The 21,161-nt window shown below is 45.5% G+C and overlaps 1 protein-coding gene across 1 annotated transcript in view; it reads right to left on the reverse strand.

Moving 5' to 3' along the window:
* The window catches only part of LOC124795404, a 332,223-nt gene that overhangs the window by 34,036 nt on the left and 277,026 nt on the right, over positions 1 to 21,161 (reverse strand). The window contains exons 7-8 of the mRNA XM_047259426.1: positions 6,959 to 7,181; positions 3,186 to 3,405 (exon numbers count right to left, since the gene is read on the reverse strand). Of these exons, the coding sequence (XP_047115382.1) occupies positions 3,186 to 3,405; positions 6,959 to 7,181 (443 nt within the window). The remainder of the gene's footprint in view (positions 1 to 3,185; positions 3,406 to 6,958; positions 7,182 to 21,161) is intronic.

Below are 21,161 nucleotides of genomic sequence, written 5' to 3' on the forward strand. Positions count from 1 at the left end.
CAAGGGAAGAAACGAATCGTTCCCAACATATCCGCTTGCTCTGTTTGATTAAATAACGGGCTTTAGCGCGAAGGCGCTTGAAGGTAGAAAGGCTGGCTACAGATGGGTGCCTCTTAAAGTGTTGCAAAGCTCGACGGCGATCACGGATGGCAATGGCAATGGCCGTACTCCACGCTAGTAAGTAAGAATAAACTCCTCAACCTAACAGATTAATATTTGCCTTTATCTTAGTTTTTCTCATGACTAGGGACCAGATTATACGCACTTGCATGGTGCGTATGCATTTGCATTGTTGGCTCGTTTTCACCGGTTACTGCTTACTTTAACTAAAAACTAGTGACAACGCATATTTTCGCTCTATGTTTACAGTATTTTAAAAATTTAGACGGGCAGTCTGTAGCTCGATCTAGCTTAGTTGTCTCTCAGATTGACCTGGAACTGCGTGCAATCGCTATTAGAGAGGCCAGTGCTTAGCAAAATTACAGAAGTGGAACAGAAACAGGCAGAATCAATGCTCCTGCACCCGCGCCCCTCTTAATACTCTCCTCTGTCACACCGTACGCGTCGGCAACAAATTAAACTACGGAAGCTTTTAGTCGCACGTCCAGTGTTTAGTTTTCTATTTATTTGTACACAGTTTAAAGTGTTTACGACGAGTGGTGTGCAGCGAGTTGTGCGCCATGCCTCCCGAAGAAAGAAACCGTTTCGTGGATTGCTGACTATCCTGGAATATTTACATAGGACGGAAATGTTTTATGTTGAGTTTGCGAGAAAAAAGTTTCAAACAGACCAGTATGTCAAGACAACGCTGGATATCGCAGGAATGCGGAAGAAAGGACCACGACAACTTCTGGCAACAGCAAGCTGCAGTAGCAGGGATTTGTCCTAAGTTAACCAAAAAATTTGGTTTATCATGGATCTATGTTAAACACTCATTACAAGCAATATTCCTCTTCACAAACTTACGAACCCTATCGTCAAAGGCTTTCTGCGCAAATATTGCTTAAAATATACCAGTTGAATCAACATTGCGTAAAAATTACACACCGATAACTTACGTGAATGTTTTGGAAGAAATACACAATGAACTCAATGACAACATTATCTGGATTTTAGATGACGAAACTACAGACACTTGTGGTCGTTACATAGCAAATTTAATTGTTGTTGCTTTAAAAGAAGAGCCTCCTTCCTATTTTGCGGCCTGCAAAGAACTTGAAAAAGTAAATCCTCCTACGAACGCCAGATTTGTGACTGAGGGTAGAAGAAAAATATTTTGAGAATCTTCTGCAGGTGAAAGGGTGTTTGTGTTAATTTGAGATGCTACTCCCTATATGGTGAAAGCAGGAAAAGCCCTCCGAGTATTTTATCTCAATTAGGTTCTTGTGACGTGCTTTGCTCATGGAGTACATCGCCTCGATGAAGTACGTTCCACGTCTGTGAATGTGAACTGATTTCATCCACAAAAAGTGTTTCTGAAGGCTCCTCCTAGCATCAAGACCTACAAAGAAAGCTACCACATGTGCCTTTACCTCCCGAACCAGTGGTAACTGAGTATGTGGGCCGAAGGTGTGTTGTTTTACAATGAACATTTCGAGGTCATTAGAGGGGCAGTAAACGACTTGGATAGCGCATAGGCTTTGGCAGTTCTCCAGTGCAAGGAAGCTTTTAATGATTCCGGTCTTAGAGACATTACTGTGATTAGCACTCATTTTTCCCATATACCTGCAAGTAATGAAAAGCTTTAAACTCAAGGTTTGGCGTTGAATGAAACTATTCAGTTAACGAATAAAATTATTCTAGTGAACCCCTCATTGGCGGATGTATTCACAAGAAAACTTAAACGTTTGAAAACATTTTAAACCATAACCCAGGATTTTAACCTTTGTGCCAAATTGACAGTTTTATTAATGTGACAGGTGAACTTTTACCAGAAACAGTAAGTGCCAACATAGCACTCACATTCAAATACTGCCCAGTCACCTCAGTTGATGTAGGATGGTTCTTTTCTGCTTATAAAAGAGTTTTGAGGGATCGAAGACAATCTTACTACCGAACATTTGGAAAGGAACTTGGTCGTTTATGTTTACAATAGCAGAAAAATGTAAAAAATTGTATACGATGCTTTGGTTCAGTAGTACTAAAACTTAATGATTTTCAAAAATTCATGATTGTATGTTTTTAAATAAAATATTACGGAGTTTTTGAGCGTGCCCCTCTGCGTGCGATACATCGGAAAGTTGGTCCCTGCATATATGGATTGTTTCGCGGAGACACTCTCGCATCGTATCCTCTTTACACCCAATATCAGAGGAAGAACAATTCTTGAAACACTGTATACTTCCCCATCATGCAAAGTTTTAGAAAATATTCCCAGAAAGGCCCCCTTCGTAACCTCTACCAGAAAGTATTCGAAAAATGACATCACCCTTCTAAATGTACCGATTTTTAATATGGCCGGCGATCTTCCTCGTAATTGATATGCACAGGTTCGACTTCGAAATACAATGCACGCAGTAACTACCAAACTTTATTTTTGATCATGCACCTTTCGACACTTCATGTATTTTCAAGCATCTTTCATGCGTATTTGCATGCATATTTTAAGGCTATCATGATGCGTATAATCCGGTCTCTACTCATAACATTGACGAACAATAAAAAAAGGGCAGTGGAAACATGTGCAAGTTGAAAGGGTTTAAAAACTATTTTCCGAAATCTTCATTCAGACGAAAGTATGGTTTTTCTACGGACGTTAGTTAATGAATTATTGACACGTCAAAATTTAGTTTAGCCCAAAAATAAATGTTACATGACATTATCAAACACGTTTTTTACTACGTAAATCACCAGAAACTATCAGTTTCACAGGGAATCAATCTGAGTTAATTCTGCATTACATGAAAACCATAAAATAGAAAGGAGTTTCCTGTTTTATCTGATTCAGTAAATTACACCCTGCGATTAAGAATGGCTGTCAACATCACAGGTTACTTCTATGGGGCATCTGTGACTTTGCTAACAATCTACAATGTCTAAAGTCAATTCGAAACATCTCGCTAAAAGTAAACCTACGCAACATCGTGAAAGATGTATCAAATTATTTTCCTTACGTTTTTCATTTCAGTATTAAGCAGCATATTGCTACACAAACAAAAACACAAAAATATTAACTTCTTACTCACCCTGGGTCGTTGATCACCTCTCTTATGTTCTGCAACAGCGACTGTTTCGATATTTCGTGAAAGCGGAGCAGACGGGCGACGCCCCTCCTCACACACATCATTACGTTAGAAGGCTGATCGCCCCACAGCGGAATGCCTATCATAGGTAGCCCATTGTAAATGGCTTCTATCGTTCCCATCAGACCTCCGTGAGAAATGTACAGTCGCATTTTGGGATGACCTGTGAAAAAAATACGACATTTACTTTAAAGGGTGAAACTTCCGATGTTTTGTCTCATTACGTAACTATGGAAGGAACAGTGTTGTGACTATACACCAGTTCACAATGTGAGATTAATGCAGAACATTTGTAAAGTTTGTGCGTTTGAGTAGGGTAACCATTAAAGGAAATGGTACAGCTGGAAGCAATGAGCTACCTATTGGTTAGGTGCTCCATGTATCATAGCCAACCCAATTCTTTAAATGCGGAATGTGAGAAACTCATTTATGATAGTTATCAGTTCGTTTACAACTTTTTAACGCAAATTTATACAAAGTAAAATCTCATTTGGCTTTTGGGATTGTGCCGATGAACTTACTACTGAACATATAACTTTTGTGTGGGAAAATTTGAAATTTAAGACTTTAAAGAGGTTTAGAAGAGAAAGTACTTAGCAGTGTTTGGTAATTTACCATTTAATTATATTAAATTAGAACTGTGTGCCAGATGTGAGACCTTAATTTCTCTATGCGTATACAATGTTCAGATAATTTAGGGGAATGCAGCCGGGTGAAACTATCGACAACCGCCGATATTTCGACAGGAGCACACCATATAATTTTCAAGGCAAAACTGCAGCAAGGAAGCTCTGTGCAAGAGACTGAAAACCTCAGTTTTCCCAGAAACTCCTAAAAGATAGTCCACTGAAAACTCTAGCGCCATCACAAACCGAAGATGATCGACGTAAAAAATAATCGATAGTGAAATTAACAATCAATGGGCGAGGTAGCATAAACTCTGTTCCTCTGACAAGTGAGAGAGCATGAGTCCATTCAGAACTCAGACAAAAATCACCGTCTCTATTTATTGCGTTGCTTGCTAATTTCATTTTAATTCCTTAACAACACTGTCCCAATAGCAAGTAGTGCATGTCAGAATCTCCGTGTTTGCACAGGACGACTTGTGTCAAGACAATGTTCTGCAATGGCGGATTTAGTTGGCTGTTTGAAGCATGTGTGCTGCTTATGCTCAGCACACCGGTTCTCCACAATCCTGATGTGCCAATATATGACATGCCACAACTGCAAGCAATACGGTACACACACATACAGTATTTACGAAAACTAAAAGGACCCTGATCTTAAATGGTGGTCGAAAAACACAACGTTATATTTCCATGAAATACGACCAGTCCTGTTCGAAATAGTTTCCATTAATCATTCTAACCAAAGGTGACTTCGATATGGGGTAACTCAGCTGACAAACTCTTAGGGTACGAGATACTATGGGCCTTGTGAACCAAGGTACGAGGAGTACCCCTTCATGTTGAGCTGGATGGTGACAGCTGTCAGCCTGCAGACGCTAATCAGTGTGAGTAGGCTTCCCATAACAGGATGTAGCAACGTTCCACCCGCGTTCCTCCTAACCAACACTTCAAGGAGTGATAGACAGTCGTCCTTTTCCACATTCATCGTGAAAGGAATATTCGGGTCGATTGAATTCACGTGTTCTTAGAAGTCGTTCAAATTCACACTGCCTTAAGGTCAAACAACGAAAAAATCGTCTACCTATCGGAAAAAAACATGAATGTTTCGAAGGCGTCGACTGCAAGGCACGTTCTTCGAAATTTCCATGAACAAATAGGCAATAGTATGTTAGAACCTGCTTCCCATCCCAACTCCATCTGTCTGCTCGCAATGTCACTGAATAAAACGTGGAAGTCAACTTGTCGAAATGGGTTCTTTAGGTCAGCACCTAACCTCAATCAACCGTAACTAATCAGACACACACGAGAAAGGTCACATCAAAACTTACTAGGGTATCAGTCATTCAAACGAATTCCCTCCAACCGATGTACGCGTTGCTGCAGTTCCTCCTTGAAAATGGCAGGGTGTGCTCCCGTTTAAATATTGGGGGTTGTTCGACGTCGTCACCCGGCTGCATTCTCCTAAGTTATTTGAACTTTGTGTCAGCTGTTTGATTTCCAGGGCTTGCAAAAGATTAGCGCAAGAATCCTCAAATGTGGTGGCAAAGAGCAGCTGAAGATCAAGTGGGTGGATATAACTAAAGAGGTATTGTATCTAATTTAGAGGAAAGAGCTTGGCTAGAACCAGGAATCGTTAATTTTGTAATGGAGGTAAGTGTGTAGGTTGGTCGGCTCTGTTGCGCGGAAGACTCCATCTCCTGTAAGTTGGTATCCACAGCGATAAACTTCTTCCAGTTAAGATGACACCTGCCTGCAAAGCTTTCTCTGCTGCATTTCAGGCACTACATCCTGTAAGTTAGCCATCTTTCGTGACGAGTAACGTTCTGTCTTTGATTACGCCTCATTCACTGTACACAGTAACACACATCACCATGTACACATCACCATGTACACGTCACAAGCTGTCTGGTGCAACGGACAACCGACACAGGGGTAGTGGTGTGCGTGCGGCACAGGTTAATGCGCCGATGTGATGCATGCGGTCATCACATGAAATACGCGTTATGCGCTAAGCTGTGTACAGTACGTCTGTCTGGTGGTCAGGAATGTGGCCTGTGTATCACCCACTGCCTGTTCCAGTGTACAATAGATACCCGAACTCTATGCGAGTGCGTGGAAGAACTGAATGCACCGTTGCAATACATGCATTGAGACTAGTGGTCATCGCTTGAACGATTACTATGAGCTGTGTTATGCAGTTCTCGCTTTCTATATCTGTAACACAAACATGTATTTCCGACCATCGGTACCCTATCTCAATATAATCGGTTGTGGAACCAAAAGCTTTGAACACCCTGTAGAACTGGAAAGTAGACCACTTGCACTGATTGCTTCAGAAAGTTTAACCCACGGTGCCCTTCACCTTCACAGGGAGCTAAGTATCACGGTATTGTGGATGTCATGGAATTAATCCTAAAACTCCATCTGTCCAAAGAATCTGAAGCCTTTAGCGTAGCTAAGACACTTAAGGGCGCAGAATTTTAGTGGGTGCACTGGTGGCGCACGCTCAGGCATTCAGTGACTGACTTACAGTCTTATTCTTACGGGTTATTTACAAGGTACCATGCGTGTTTAAGGAATTTCCTGTATGCTATTTACCTTCACCCACTGTGATACGTCGCATGTTAATAGCTGTAAGGTGTAAGAGGTGTGCTACTACTTGTGGCTACAGTGAAGTTCAGAGCGAAATCGGAACCACCCATGTTACAAACCCACATTCTGAATCCCTGTAAGTTAACAGATTTCTTGTCCCTAGCATTTTGTCCATCCATTCCAACGTTAGGTTCGAATAATACCGCGTCCAGCAGCGCCGCAGTAGTTGTTTAATGTTTAGTGCTAGAAGCATAATAAGGCAGTTTCTGATTATACAAGGGCTCTATCAACGAATTCTGTCTAGGAATACAAAGCTATCAGCAAGTGCAGCTTCGAGCGAGGAAGAAACCTTTGTGCTAGATGGCGAACTTTAAGGACTGTCTTATCCATTTCATGTACTGTAGATTGTGGTAAGTCGTGTGGACTCGACTGTTGAGTTCACGAATTTAAAAATACCTCGCCAATGTAAGAAACGTGACTGCACTATTTGCTTACTTAGTATGTCATATTGGGGCAGCCACTTGCGCACCATCATATTGGGTGGCTTTCCTGGCAACTCATCGTCCTCCCACTTCCATAGTACGCGTTGAGGTAGTTCTGCAAATGCTTCCACTATGGCCTTCCGTTTCTCTGCTGGCAAATCCGTTGCTGATATTGTCGAACCGAATGTGAATAGAATTACTCCATGTTCTGCTCCATTCATGAACTCCTGGATGTCCTGCGAATAAATAAACATTCTTTGAGAAATTTTAGTGGCGAAAGCTTCTGAAAAAATACAATTCCAGAATGTTATTGCTAAAGTGTTCTCAATCGCAAATATTCTGTTTCAGATACCGCTGTACTGAGGACTGAACAATATTTAACAGCTTTCATTACCTCACATATGTGTGTAATCCACACACTGCTCATCCACTTCATACCCAGAGCAATTTGTTGGTCATTTGTGGAGTGACAACTTGTCCCCAACAATTTCAAGTTTTCATACACTGTAATGCACGGCTATGTAGTGTTCCTCAATAATCCTGATGGCAGGTTAGAATAAGCTACTTTAACCAAAACATCTCACCAACATAATAATGCGGTTTTAACTGACGTAACCTCGAAATAGTATTACTAAACAAACGATGTAGAATAAGTCAGGCCAACAGCTTATGAAAAACTCGAGCTCTGTATAAAAATAAATCATATTCACTCATTTTGTTTGAAACCCACACTCAGTCTTTCACCACCTCATTACAACAAATTAATTACATTATTTCATTGAAAATATCTCTAGATATTCACACTGCAGCATATAAGAAGTGCCGCATGTTAACTGTATGGCAGAATACTGTCCACTTTGTGTGGTTTTTTACTAAACTCATTTCTATGTTCAGCCACTTTTGAAATATGAGTGAAGTTATGAATATTTCACTTTCATTATGAGCATGAGCTAAAGTCGGTGCTTTGCATATAACCCATTTTTTCAACATTAAAATATGCAGCTCATTTCAAGTATTTCAAGTTTAAAGAAAAATTCGACGTTAGCTGCATTTAGTTCCCAACAATGTATGACGTAACATGAACCTACCGAAAACTCACTGACTCCTAATTTTCACTGCTAACTGTTCTAGGTTGGTTGAGGTTTAAGGGACCAAACAGCAAGGTCATCAGTCCCTTGTTTCAAATAGACTCCATTCTGCTAACGGGACATCTAAGAAAAGTCAGAACAATAAAACGGAAAAAGGGAAAAACGTAAAGGGCAGTCACGTTGTCATTAGTAAAAACAAATGAGGGAAATCGGCACGAGAACGAACCCAACACTATGCTGAAGCAGCATAGGCAAGACCACCTGTGACTTAAAAGGTACAACTGCTATAATGTAGAAAGTACGTATGGGAATAGAAAGACTAACCAAGCCTTAAAAAGAAGGGGTAAAAACAGAGTAAAAGGGAAAGAAATGAGGATTCCGGTCAGGGAGGTGAATCGGGAATCTCTGAACACTGCCTACAGTCGGAGACACCCAAACACTCACCGCCCTGCCCCAACACCAGAGGGAGATTAAAAACTTTAAAACTGAGAATAAAAACCACTCTCCCGGAGGAAACCTAGAACCAGAGAGACCATCGGCGAATCGTCAGCCAACATCAAAGGTAAAGTGTTGGGGAGTCTGTACGTAGCACGCAGAGCCAAAAGAAGGGAGCATTCAACCAAAATGTGGGCCACTGACTGGAAGGCTCCACAACCACATAGCGGGGGTGGCTCATCACGCAAAAGAAAACCATGGGTCAGCCTGGTATGGCCAATGCGGAGACGACACAGTGTGGTCGAGTCCTTGTGGGAGAGGCGAAGGGAAGAACGCCATGGGCCTGGTGTCACCTTAATTGCACGAAGTTTATTGGACAGTGGAGTAGCCTCCCAAGAATTGGCCCATGGCTGTGCGAAGTGGGATTTGATGTGAAGCCGTAAATCCGCTGCAGGAGGGGTTACAGAAAACGGGGGGTAAGTAACTGCTTCCCCAGCCAAACGATCAGCGAGCTCATTACCCGGGATACCCACATGGCCCGGGACCCATAGGAAGTCAATGGAACAAGCAGCACGGTGAAGATCAGCGAGATGGTCATGGATGGCAGAGACCAAGGGATGGCGCGAAAAACACCGGTCAATAGCAAGAAGGCCACTCATCGAGTCCATACATAACAAAACGCGGTTGTGTTGGGATTGTTTAATAAAGGTAAGGGCCCGGGAAATTGCCATCAATTCCGCACATGTAGGTGGCAGCAGATGATTTTCCGTTCCAACAAAGGACGTGAAGGCATACCCAACATGATCAGCAGATTTAGAGCCATCAGTGTAAAAAACAACAGCATCCAGAAACTCTCATAAAATTTGGCGGAAAAATGAACGGAACACTGCCAGGGGGATGGAATCTCTCGGACCGCGGCGGAGATCCATCCGAATTCGAGGCCGAGGAACTAACCAAGGAGGGGTGGAGGGGAGGGAACGAGGAAGACAGGACAGTGAAGGAAGCTGAAAACCACGGTAAAGAGACGCAAGGCGCAGCCCAACCGGTAAACCCGCCCGAGGGCGGGAGTCGGGCGGGCGACGTCCATGATCTGGGAACAGGATAGAATAGGAAGGATGAGTGGGAGAAGAACGGATAGTGAGGGCATAAGACACCAGAAGCTGGGACCGCCGAACAGAAAGGGGGGGGGGGGAGGATTCCAGATTCAACCAGGAGACTATCAACAGGGCTAGTAGGGAAGGCACTGGTGGCCGAACAGATACCACGATGGTGGACTGGATCCAGCACGTGCAGCGTGGAAGGAGCAGCTGAACCATAAACTTGACAACCATAGTCCAAACGTGACAGAACTAGAGCATGATAAAGACGGAGGAGGAGGGAATGGTCCGCACCCCAAGAGGAGTGGGCAAGGAAGCGAAGGACATTGAGTTTACAGAAACATCCTATCTTCCGGAGTCTGATATGGGGCAGCCAAGTGAGCTTGTTGTCGAAAAGAAAACCCAGGAAACGAAACTGTGGAACCACAGGCAATCTTTGCGCAGCAAGATAGAGCTCTGGATCAGGGTGGACCGTAGTACGGCGACGGAAGTGGACCACCCGCGATTTTAAAGGAGAGAATTGAAACCCGTGTGAGTGGGTCCATGCAGAGGCACGCCGTATAGCCACCTGGAGCTGCCGTTCTGCAGATGCCATCGAGGAGGAACTAACCCAAATGCAGAAATCATCCACATACAGGGCAGGGGCGACCAAGGGACCGACAGAGGCCACAAGCCCATCGATAGCAATGAGGAAAAGAAGGACACTCAAGACAGAACCCTGTGGGATGCCCGTCTCCTGGGTCCGTGGAGAACTAAAAGCAGTACCAACTCGAACTCTGAATGACCGATGGATCAGGAACTGGCGGATAAAAATCGGGAGTGGGCCCCGAAGACCCCACTGATGAAGGGTTAGTAAGATGTGATGGCGCCAGGCCGTGTCATAGGCCTTGCGAAGGTCAAAAAACACTGCAACCAAATGGCGGCGCTGGGAAAAAGCCTGCCGAACTGCTGATTCCAAGCGAAGTAAATGATCGATTGGAGATCGTCCCTCTCGAAAGCCACACTGGTAAGGGGACAATAGATCCCGAGATTCGAGGACCCAAGTGAGCGAACGGGCTACCATCCATTCATGTAACTTACAAACAACATTGGTCAAACTAATTGGCCAATAGCTGTCAACAGATAGGGGTTCTTACCAGGCTTAAGGAAGGGAAGTCACCCTGGAGCCAGATACGGTTAAACACCCGAAGAAGATGTTGCCGTCGTGTAGCACTGAGATGTTGAAGCAGTTGGTTAGGAATGGAATCTGGGCTGGGGACCGTATCATGAGAAGAAGTGCAGAAAGAAATTCCCATTCAGTAAAAGGTTCGTTGTAAGATTCTGACTCACAAGTGGTGAAACATAAGGTGAGAGCTTCAGCCTGCTGTTTTTGATTAAGGAAAGCAGCTGGATAGGAGGCCGACGCTGATGCCACTCCAAAATGGGTCGCAAGATGTTCTGCGAGAACTAATGGGTCCGTACAAATGCCGTCTGGGAGGTGAAGGCCTGGGAGGGTGGCCTGCCGATGGCAACCTTGGAGAGAGCGAAGTATAGCCCATACCCGTGACAGAGGGACAGTGGAACCAAGGGAAGAAACGAATCGTTCCCAACATATCCGCTTGCTCTGTTTGATTAAATAACGGGCTTTAGCGCAAAGGCGCTTAAAGGTAGTAAGGCTGGCTACAGATGGGTGCCTCTTAAAGTGTTGCAGAGCTCGACGGTGACCACGGATGGCAATGGCGATGGCCGTACTCCACCACGGGACTTGCCGGCGACGAAATGGTCCACATGAGCGCGGGACAGCTAAGTTAGCAGCGCGAACAATCGCGTCAGACACGTCACGTAGGACGTCATCAATACAACCCGACAAAGAGGGAGAAAAAACGACCTGTGCTGTGGATAGAGGCCAATCGGCGCGGTGGAAAGACCAACGAGGTAACCTGTCCATCGGGGAGCGGGAAGGGAGCGTGATAATCAACGGGAAATGGTCACTATCACAAAGGTCGTCGTGTGGCGACCAGTGTAATGAAGGGAGGAGAGAGGGAGAAGAAAGAGAAAGATCAATGGCAGAAAAGGTATCATGACCAGCACTGAAATGAGTAGGGGAGCCATCATTAAGAAGGCACAGGTCGTGGTCTGCAATAAATTGGTCTATAAGAAGACCTCGTCGAGATGGAAAGGCACTGCCCCACAAAGGATGATGAGCATTAAAATCCCCAAGGAGGAGGAAGGGAGGAGGAACTTGCTGAAGAAGGGCAGTTAAGGCAGCAGGTGTAAGAGTCCTGTCAGGAGGGAGATAAAGATTGCAAACGGTGACTGCAGAGTCTAAGTGGACCCTAACAGCAACCGCTTCGAATGTAGTTTGGAGAGGAATCCACATGCTAGCAATGTCTGTACGGACCAACGTACAAACACCACCAGAAGCCCGCAAGGGTCCGACCCGATTTCGACAGAAAGCACGGAACCCATGGAGGGTCGGTGAGTGAGAATCAGTAAAATGAGATTCCTGGAGAACCACACAAGCTGCAGAGTAGGACGAAAGAAGGGATTTCAATTCCAGAAGGTGACGATAGTAGCCATTACAATTCCATTGGAGAACCACAGAACAATGGTTTAAATGAGGGCTGAATACGCTAAATCCAGTCATACCGCCGGATCCCCACCCGTCACCGACAATGAGGGGGCGACATCCATGAACGACAGGTCAGAATCCGGTGGTGAAGTCGGGGAAGGGACCTCCGGTGACACCTGAGGCTCTTTGTCCCGGGACTTGTGTTTCTTCTTCTTTTCAGACTGAGATCGAGGAGGACTGTGTGGCATAAAGGAGCCAGCTGCAGCAATATCAGGAACAGAAAGAGACCGAGCGACCTGCGGGCCGACAGACCGCAGCTCTCGCGGTCGTCGCGCGGCAGCAGACCTTTGACCTGGAAGGTGCCGGTAAGAGGCATCCCGGGAGAGGCGCCCATGACTGGCAGACGCCGAAGGAGTGGGACACTTCTCCGGCTGGGGAGGGGGAGCAGCGCCCAGAGGAGAAGATGTGGGAGCCGCAGGGGAGGGGGGGGGGAAGAGAGGGGTCTGGGATGGGGGTAAGGAAGGGGGAGGAAGGGCTGAAGATGTAACCAAGGCGTAACTAGATGTTATGGACACAGGGTGCAATCGTGCATATTTCTTACGGGCCTCTGTGTAGCTTAAATGATCAAAGGACTTATACTCCTTTATCTTTTTTTCTTTCTTATATACTGGGCAATCTGGTGAACGTGGAGGATGACTACCATGACAATTTACACATACAGGAGGGGGAACACAGGGACTCCCCTCATGGAGTGGACGTCCACAGTCACCACAGAGAGGGTCCTGGGAAGAGCGAGAAGACATGTGACCAAACCGCAAGCACTTAAAGCACCGCATAGGAGGTGGGATGTACGGCTTCACATCACAGCGATAGACTATGATCTTAACTTTCTCAGGAAGGGTATCCCCTGCAAAGGCCAGGATAAAGACACCAGTATCAATACGATTATCTTTAGTACCCTTCTGAACACGCCGAACAAAGTGAACACCCCGCCGCCCGAGATTGTCCCGAAGTTCCTCATCAGTTTAAAGGATGAGGTCGATGTGAAAACTCACACCTTGTACCATATTTAGAGACTGGTGAGGGGTAATGGACACAGGAATTGTGCCAAGATGGGTACAGGCACGAAGGGCCGCAGATTGGGCAGCTGAAGCAGTTTTTATCAGCAACGAACCAGACCGCATCTTGCTCAGTGAGTCCACTTCGCCAAACTTGTCTTCAATGTGTTCCACAAAGAATAAAGGTTTGACACTGGTGAAAGTATCTCCATCAGTCCTGGTGCAAACTAGATAACGGGGGAAAGGTTTTGCCCCTAGACGACGGGCCTGACCCTCTTCCCAGGGGGTAGCCATGGAAGGGGAGGCCGAAGGGGCAAGAGAAGAAGCACTTTAAGAATCAGTTCCACGCAGAGAGACGGCCGCAGAAGAACGGCCAGAGTTTTGGACCCGTATGCGTTTCATCTGCATAGCGTCCGCCCTGATACCACCGACTCCGATCAGGGGCTCTCATCACGGGCGCCACCCAGCCACAGCAAGGGCCGTCTGGCACGGCGGCCATTGCCGGGAGTTCCGATGCTCCAGGATGACGAGCAACCACTCCAAGGCATGCATGAGGAGGTCACAGCTCAGGTATCAGAAGTGTGATCCCTGTGTGTTCAGGGGGCTCAACCAAAAGGGTACATAGCGACCCCACCGGACGGGCTGGCTACCGTGCTGGCTATGCACCCTAGCATCAGACGACGACGTAAAAGAAAAGGTGGAATGTACTAGGAGGGCGCACGTCGGAGACACAAGGTAAGGTGCTCTTCCCCAAATGGCTCACACTACGGAAGAGAAATTTTGGAATGGAGGTCAAACCCCAGAGGGGGACCAAGGAATGCCGAAAGGAGGAGACGATTACGCAACAAAGTCGGAGTGTAAAACCAACAGAACCAGGAGGATAGCGGGGGCCAACATAAGCAAGGACACCAATAGAGGGAGAGGAGAGGGCGAGGGGAAAGGAGCATGGAGGGCAAAGGAGGGGAAGGGAAAGGAAATGCAACCCGGGAGAGAAAGAAGGCTGAAATGGCTCGGGGCCCCGTGCTCGCCACGCACGTATCCACATAAGAGTTGTGGATCCCATGGGGGGGCCGAGCAAAGGGTACTTTATGTATTTTTGAGAGGGTTACCGGCGCATGTGTCACGGAAGGTGCGTGAAGGGACTCCTAAAAATTTGTATTCTGCAATTCAACTGGTAATTCAATGTCAGGAAATAGATGTGGCAACTAGGGTACACGGGAGGCAAACAGTACTTGCAGCGGGTATAAAATGTAAGTGTGGTCGTACGGGACACATTCAGGGCCAATGTACCCAGTTACAGAGGAATAGAGAAAGGGATGGAAATCAGCAGCGTGGAGGATGGAGAAGTGGAGATACGGGAGGTGGACAATCGTTAAACGGTAGAGTGGGCCCAAGACCCACCTAAGGGAGTTCCCGTTTAATTTCAATGCTACGAATACATATGCAAAGGTGGAATGTTCAGTGGTTGGGTCCATAGGACATAAAAAGGTTAAGATTTTGTTGGACACATGAGCGCAAGTGTCAGTGGCTACTAAGAATATAATGGGACGAAGGAAGTTAGACCCACCACGTTACAGGTTGTGTGGATTGGGATATAAGGTGGTCACACCTTTGGTGTCTGTGACAGTTGACTTTCGCATAGGGAAAGTCAGATTTAATGCATGCATGGAGGTAGTACCATGGGTAAGCAAGGGCTACGACATGATCCTAGGAGTAGATTTCGTGCATCAACATCGTGCCAAAATTGATCTTGGACAACCAACTGTGGAACTTACAGGAATTTTATTTCTGCTAGGGGAAACTTGTCAATGCAGAGCTGTCGCGAGGGGGAGTTCAACGTATTAAACCAATTGAACCGCGTACATTAGCATTAAGGTTTAATTCGCGTGAGTGTGTGTCTAGAGACCCCGGGAAGTCCCTTTGTGTAAGTGTGGAGTCGAACTTACCTATGGGTGCTGTATGTGTTATTGAACCATTGGAGGATAATGAAGTTTTAGGTCCATTGGGTTGCTTTGTGATACTTTGTGTTGTACGCATACAGGAGGGGAACGACGGGCGAGTAGTTCGCGTGAACGTGGATAATTTTAGCACTGTAGACGCGGAGGAAAGGAGTTTTAGTATCAAATTTGGATGTGCCAGATGAAGACTGGTGCTCGAGAGGTAGGCGAAGCGATCAACCACTAACTGCCGATAGAACTGCATTGCGTGACAAAAATGAAGCATTTGAAAGGAGGAGAAAGAGAGCATATGGAAGAATTATTGTAGGAACTTAAGGTTTTGTTTTTTCCACAAGGGCCGTTACCAGCAACTCCAGTAGTTCAACATAGTATACCAACAGGGAATGAAGGACCTGTTAACATTAAACCATACAAGATACCGAAGCATTTGCAGGCGATTGTGGAGGATTTCATTGATCAGCAGCTTGCGGACGGTATTATAGAGCATAGTAATAGTTGCTGGGAAGCGGGCATTGTTGTTCTGCCTAAAAATCCACGGATGCAACTAGGAAATACAGGTTCTGTTGTGACTATTCGGTACCTCAATAATAAGACAGTAACGGACGCATACCCCATTCCAAACATATGGGGGACTTTGGATCACTTTGAACAGTGCCAGTACTTTTCTACGATGGATTTGACAAGTGGTTATCAGTAGTTAGAGGTGGCTCCAGAGGATTGTCCAAAAACTGCCTTCTCTACACCTGGAGGCCATTACCAGTACATTAGAATGCCATTCGGTTTAAAAAACGCTCCGGCAACCTTTCAGAGGCTGCTAGACAGTGCCTTGAGGGGTTTGAAGCCACGCAGTGTCTGGTCTATTTGGATGACATAGTGTTTTCAGGTAGTATCAAGCAACATAGGCAGCTGTTATGGGAAGTCTTTAGGAGGTTAAGAACAGCCCGTTTGACGTTAAGCTTGGAGAAGTGTCATTTTGCATTAGAAGAAGTAAAATATTTGGGTCATATTATCAGTAAGGACGGAGTGCGAACAGATCCGAGGTTGGTACAGGCTGTAAGGGATTTTCGGGAACCGAAAACGGATAAGGAAGTGCAGTCATTCATCGGACTTTGCAATTTCTATCGAAAGTTCGTGAAGGGTTTTGCTTATTTAGCACAGCCGTTGACGCGATTGTTACGGAAGGGTGTGAAATTTGAGTGGGCAGAAGAGTGTTAGAAAGCGTTTGACAACCTGAAAGAAGCGTTAACATACAGTCCGTTTCTTGTGTTTCCAGATTCTGAAAAGGAGTTTACACTAGCATGCGATGCATCGAATCTAGCGTTAGGGTGCGTTCTTAGTCAGGAAACTGATGGGAAAGAACATCCTGTAGCCTACGCGTCTAGGCAGTTGAATGCAGCAGAGAAGAATTATTCAACAACAGAGAGGGAGATGCTTAGCGTAATCTCTAGAATCACATATTTTAAATGTTATTTATATGGGAGGAGATTTCGGGTAGTGACAGATCGTTCTGCATTTAAGTGGTTGTTGGGGTTGAAGGATCAGTCCACTAGACTGGCTAGATGGGCTGTGAGGCTTAGTGAATTCGACTACGAGGTGGTGCACTAGCCTGGGAAGAAGCACGGTAATGCGGATACACTAAGCAGGAAGGTGGCAAAAGCAGAAGTCATTGGTTATGACTTAGCAATATGGCAAAAATTACAGGACGCGGACAACGATTGTAAATTGTATCTGCCACAGCCACAGTTTAATGTGTACGACGGTCTTCTGTACAGGGAAACGAAGTTAGGGTCAAGGGTAGTAGTGCAAACGAAGGTGAGGGATGAGATTTTAAAGGAAGCACATGATCACGTGTTATCCGGCCGTGGAGGGTGTAGAGCGACGAACAGGAGAGTGGCGGAGGTGTGTTGGTGGAGAGGAAGGAAAGGGTATGTGGATCAGTATGTCAAAATTGTATACCATGTGCGCAGAGAGCAGATTTGAGTCGGAAACAGATACAGCTACAACGATTACCGGAAGTACCATGTCCATTCTCTTTGCTCGGGATTGATGTCCTAGGACCTTTTTGGCGAACACCATCGGGGAACAGATTCGTTCTCAAAATAATAGGCCACTTTTAGAGGTATGTGGAGATGGTGGCTATGCCAAATCAACAGGCAGCAATGGTCGCGTAAGCTTTGGTGAATAACTGGATTTTGAAGTTTGCTGTACCAGAGACAATAATTACTGACCAAGGGAACAACTTCATGTCTGATTTAACAAAGGGGCTGTGTTAATTGTTGAAAGTACAGAAGTTGAGGACGAGCGTGTTGCATCCACAGGCGAATGGAAGGACAGAACGGGTACACAGAACAATCGAGAAGATGCTGAGTTTTTATGTGGATACTCATCATCAGTGGGACGAATGTTTGAGGCATATTGTATGCTGATACAATGCTGAAGTCCTTACGAATACCGGTTTGTCTCCATGTGAGGTAGTATACGGGCGAAAAATGCCACCCCGTTTGATTTAGTGAAGCTACAGAAAGGAAGGACGGGTGAATCTGTACATCAATTCACAAGGAAAATTCGGGATGTTTGGAAACTGTTACGAAAGGCGAATTCAAAGGCTTTGGAAAGGCAGGAAGACGCAGTAAAGCGGAAAAGACGTTTAGCGCAGTATAATGTGGGACAGTGGTTAATGCTGTCCAGCCCCTACACGCAAAAAGGGAAAACTAAGAAGTTCCTCACGAGTTATCAAGGACCATACCAAGTTGTTGAAACCACATCCCCCATTAATGTTAAGCTTCAGCTGCCAAAGTGAACAACGATATTACACATCGGGATGTTAGGGCCATTCAAGGGTTGCCCGGATGTGATTCCAGGCATGTCACAGAAAGGGAAGAGGAAGAAAGAGTGAAGAGACGTGCTAAACACACAGAAAACCAGGAAGATAGAGTGCAGCATGAAGTACCGTATGCTTTGAGTCCCAGATAGCAGTGGAGTATTTATAGTTTTTGTTTTCTTGTTACGTATCATTGGTTGTGCATAGATTGATTAGGCATTGTATTTTGTATGTGTTTTCGAGTATCATGAGCTTGCTAGGGGCAGCAGTCCTTTTAAAGAGGGAGGAAGGGTGATGGTGATCCCTGTCCCGAGGTCACTGAAAAGGGAAGTGTAGTGTTTGACGTATGTGGAGTGTTATTGGAGGAGAAATTGAAGCCAGTTCTGGAGAAATAAATGCGTCGGCGTAAATTTTGCGGCAAAGCCGTAATAAATGTGTTGTATGATGTCAGAGTCGTACGATTTCCATTTTAAATTTTTATTTATCGACAGTTCTGTGTCAGGACAGTCTTATTTATTCCACCAGTTCATACAATGTAAATTTAAAGATGAAAGTATTCACACAATCGGTGTTGACTTTGGATAAAAAATATTGAATGTTGGAGGAAAATCTGTGAAGCTACAAATCTGGGACACGTGCACAGTGCAGCTAATTTTAGCCAGGGGGAAAGGAAAGGAATAGACTGTCCAAGGGACATCGTGGAGCCAAAATTGAGCTTGCAACTGGTCGGGATGCATCGTATCTTCTCCACCTACGAGAATTTGGTAGTAGTAACAAGTTGTTTCGAGCAAGGAATGTTTACGGAAGCCAAACGTGTGGAGCTCTAAGGAAGCGGAATTTTAATCAATGGAACTAAGTAACGTAATAGGACCAACCTTCCATCTGCCAGCGTCAGTTTCAGGAGTTACACAATTTAATGTTACGCAGTCACAGCTGTACTGGCCAGAAGCAACTTTAGAGTTTCTGCCAAGGCAGACTCTGACCTTGTTAAATCAACACTGGAGCCAGGTCTGTTGAGATCCGTAAACCAGTTCATTTTAGAGCAAGAGGGGCGCATATCAGCCGAACAGCTTGTTCAACATGTATCACAGTATAGGGAAAGGCAATGGCAAATATCGATCATTTTGAGCACCTCTGTGCCAAGTGTCATCGCAGCCTTAGCTTTGTTGTGTGTTTTCTTTCTGATCAGGCGGAGAGCCAGTTCCCAGAGGAATCGGGGGCTCGTCCAAGTCTCATAAGATTGGATACCGAGGGCGCAGGTATGGGGTTGAACAAGAGTCAGCGGAGTGGTCATCTATTAAGGATGTTTTTATGCTTTTCCCTTAATGTGATGTGCTTAGGAGCACTAGACCACGTCTAAGTTTTCTAATAGTAAGTATGTCATAAGTGCCAATCCAAATAAGTTTAAGAGTTAGTTGAAGGATGACCCGGAGGCGGGGTCTTTCCGAAGAGGGGAATAATGTAGCGGCACCGCCGTTTAGGATAGTGAAAGTTTAGTTTTGTGTGATATTTGGAGCACGAGTTACAGTCAGGTAGGGGCTGGATTGCAGCAAGTTATGCATACCAGCTGTTGTGAAGGCAAATAGAGGCCACAAGGGCGTAGAACCGCTGGAGAGCGCGCACACAGCAGTTTCCATTGCGCAAGTCACAGGCAGAAGAGGGCCATTGGCCAACCCAAGTGTTATACATACATGGCGCAAAGCATCGCGCTTGGCAAAACAGAGGCGCACAGTCATTTTCTAACGAGATTGATTCAAGTGTGGCATCTCTCCTGGACAGAGGGCGTGTCACACGGCTGGGGTACACTCAGCAACAGATGGGGCACCAGCGTCCGAGACCACGTCGTTGGTTTGACCCTCTGAGACCGACACGGGGTCCACAGCCAGACAGGGCACGTCACTCTCTGGCTCGCTACCGCGAGCAGTCCTCTCGGCTCCTGGCACACGCTGGAGACTTCCCGAGGCGTGGGCCGTAGATTCGGACGCCGGATCACTGGCGGACACTGCCGCTGCCTTCTCAGCTACGCCAGCAAGGAAGAAGCAGCAACGGGGCCGGCCTACGGCTCCCAGCGGAGCAGGGCAGAAACAACGAGGACGGTGGCCACTAAGTCGGCTGCTCGTGCAGCCATTCTGACATCATCGGAACTCAGCGGGGCAGTCACGAGACAGCGTTGCATTTCACAGGCCGATGGGGTGCTTCCTCAGCATTGCGGGGCCCTGTGACGCAGACCGAGGTGAATGGAGCACTGTAGTGGATGGAAATTGATCATTTGGAAACTTCTCACTGAGTTCTAATATGGCACCTCCTGGCACCCACCTACTACGATATGTGCATATCTTATCCCACCACTTCTGACCACGGTGTCGTTGCAGCCCTCATTCCAATCTGTTCCTTAACCCATTTCAATAATGTACTATAGAAACAGCACCTTACTTTTTGACACATTTATATTTTCTTGATTCTAGAGGGAATACATACAGTTTTATGTAGAAAGAAGACGTCTACAATATAACACTGACCTAAATGATGTAAAATTTCAGTTTGTTCCAGAAACAACCCTTCTTCTGGAGATCTGTTGTTCCTGCTATAAATGTGTGAATGTTGGTCACGTGGTCCGCCACTAACATCCTTTGAATGTTGACGGAAGCATGGCGTCTGAAACTAAGGAAACTTTTGTTTGAAGTGAAAAAAACGTCGAAGGGAAGTTCAAAGTATCAAGCACAAACGAGAACATTTGACAATAGCAAGAGCACAGGGTTCACAATACATCAAATATATTAAGGTTTCCATAAAGAAGAAAACTGCACATAATATTGTAAATGAATATCTTGAATTTTTACTGCCCGTTTTCGTTGTAAAAAGTTTATTGTTGACAACAATGCTTCACCATGGCGTTAACAGTTCCATTATTTCTTACAGGTGTAAAATGGATTATTATAGGGGTATGTCAGTGGGGGAATCGTGAAGAGAGATCCATGAACTTATATAGCAGACACACAAAAGACTAACAAAATTCGTATTTACAAGCACTGGTTGAAGTGGTCCAAGTTATGAGGAGATCTGTAGGGAAAGGAAGCAAAGGAACTACGTGCATGCAGCACTACATATGTTTTAAGTTCAGGAACACATCAGGTAAGGGCTAAAGCATCGAAATATCGTGGTGTGACAACAGCTGACTTTCGGCATTTGACATCTTTTTTACTATCTC

This window comes from Schistocerca piceifrons, chromosome 4 (genome assembly GCF_021461385.2).
Source record: "Schistocerca piceifrons isolate TAMUIC-IGC-003096 chromosome 4, iqSchPice1.1, whole genome shotgun sequence".
In the NCBI taxonomy this organism is placed as follows: domain Eukaryota; kingdom Metazoa; phylum Arthropoda; class Insecta; order Orthoptera; family Acrididae; genus Schistocerca; species Schistocerca piceifrons.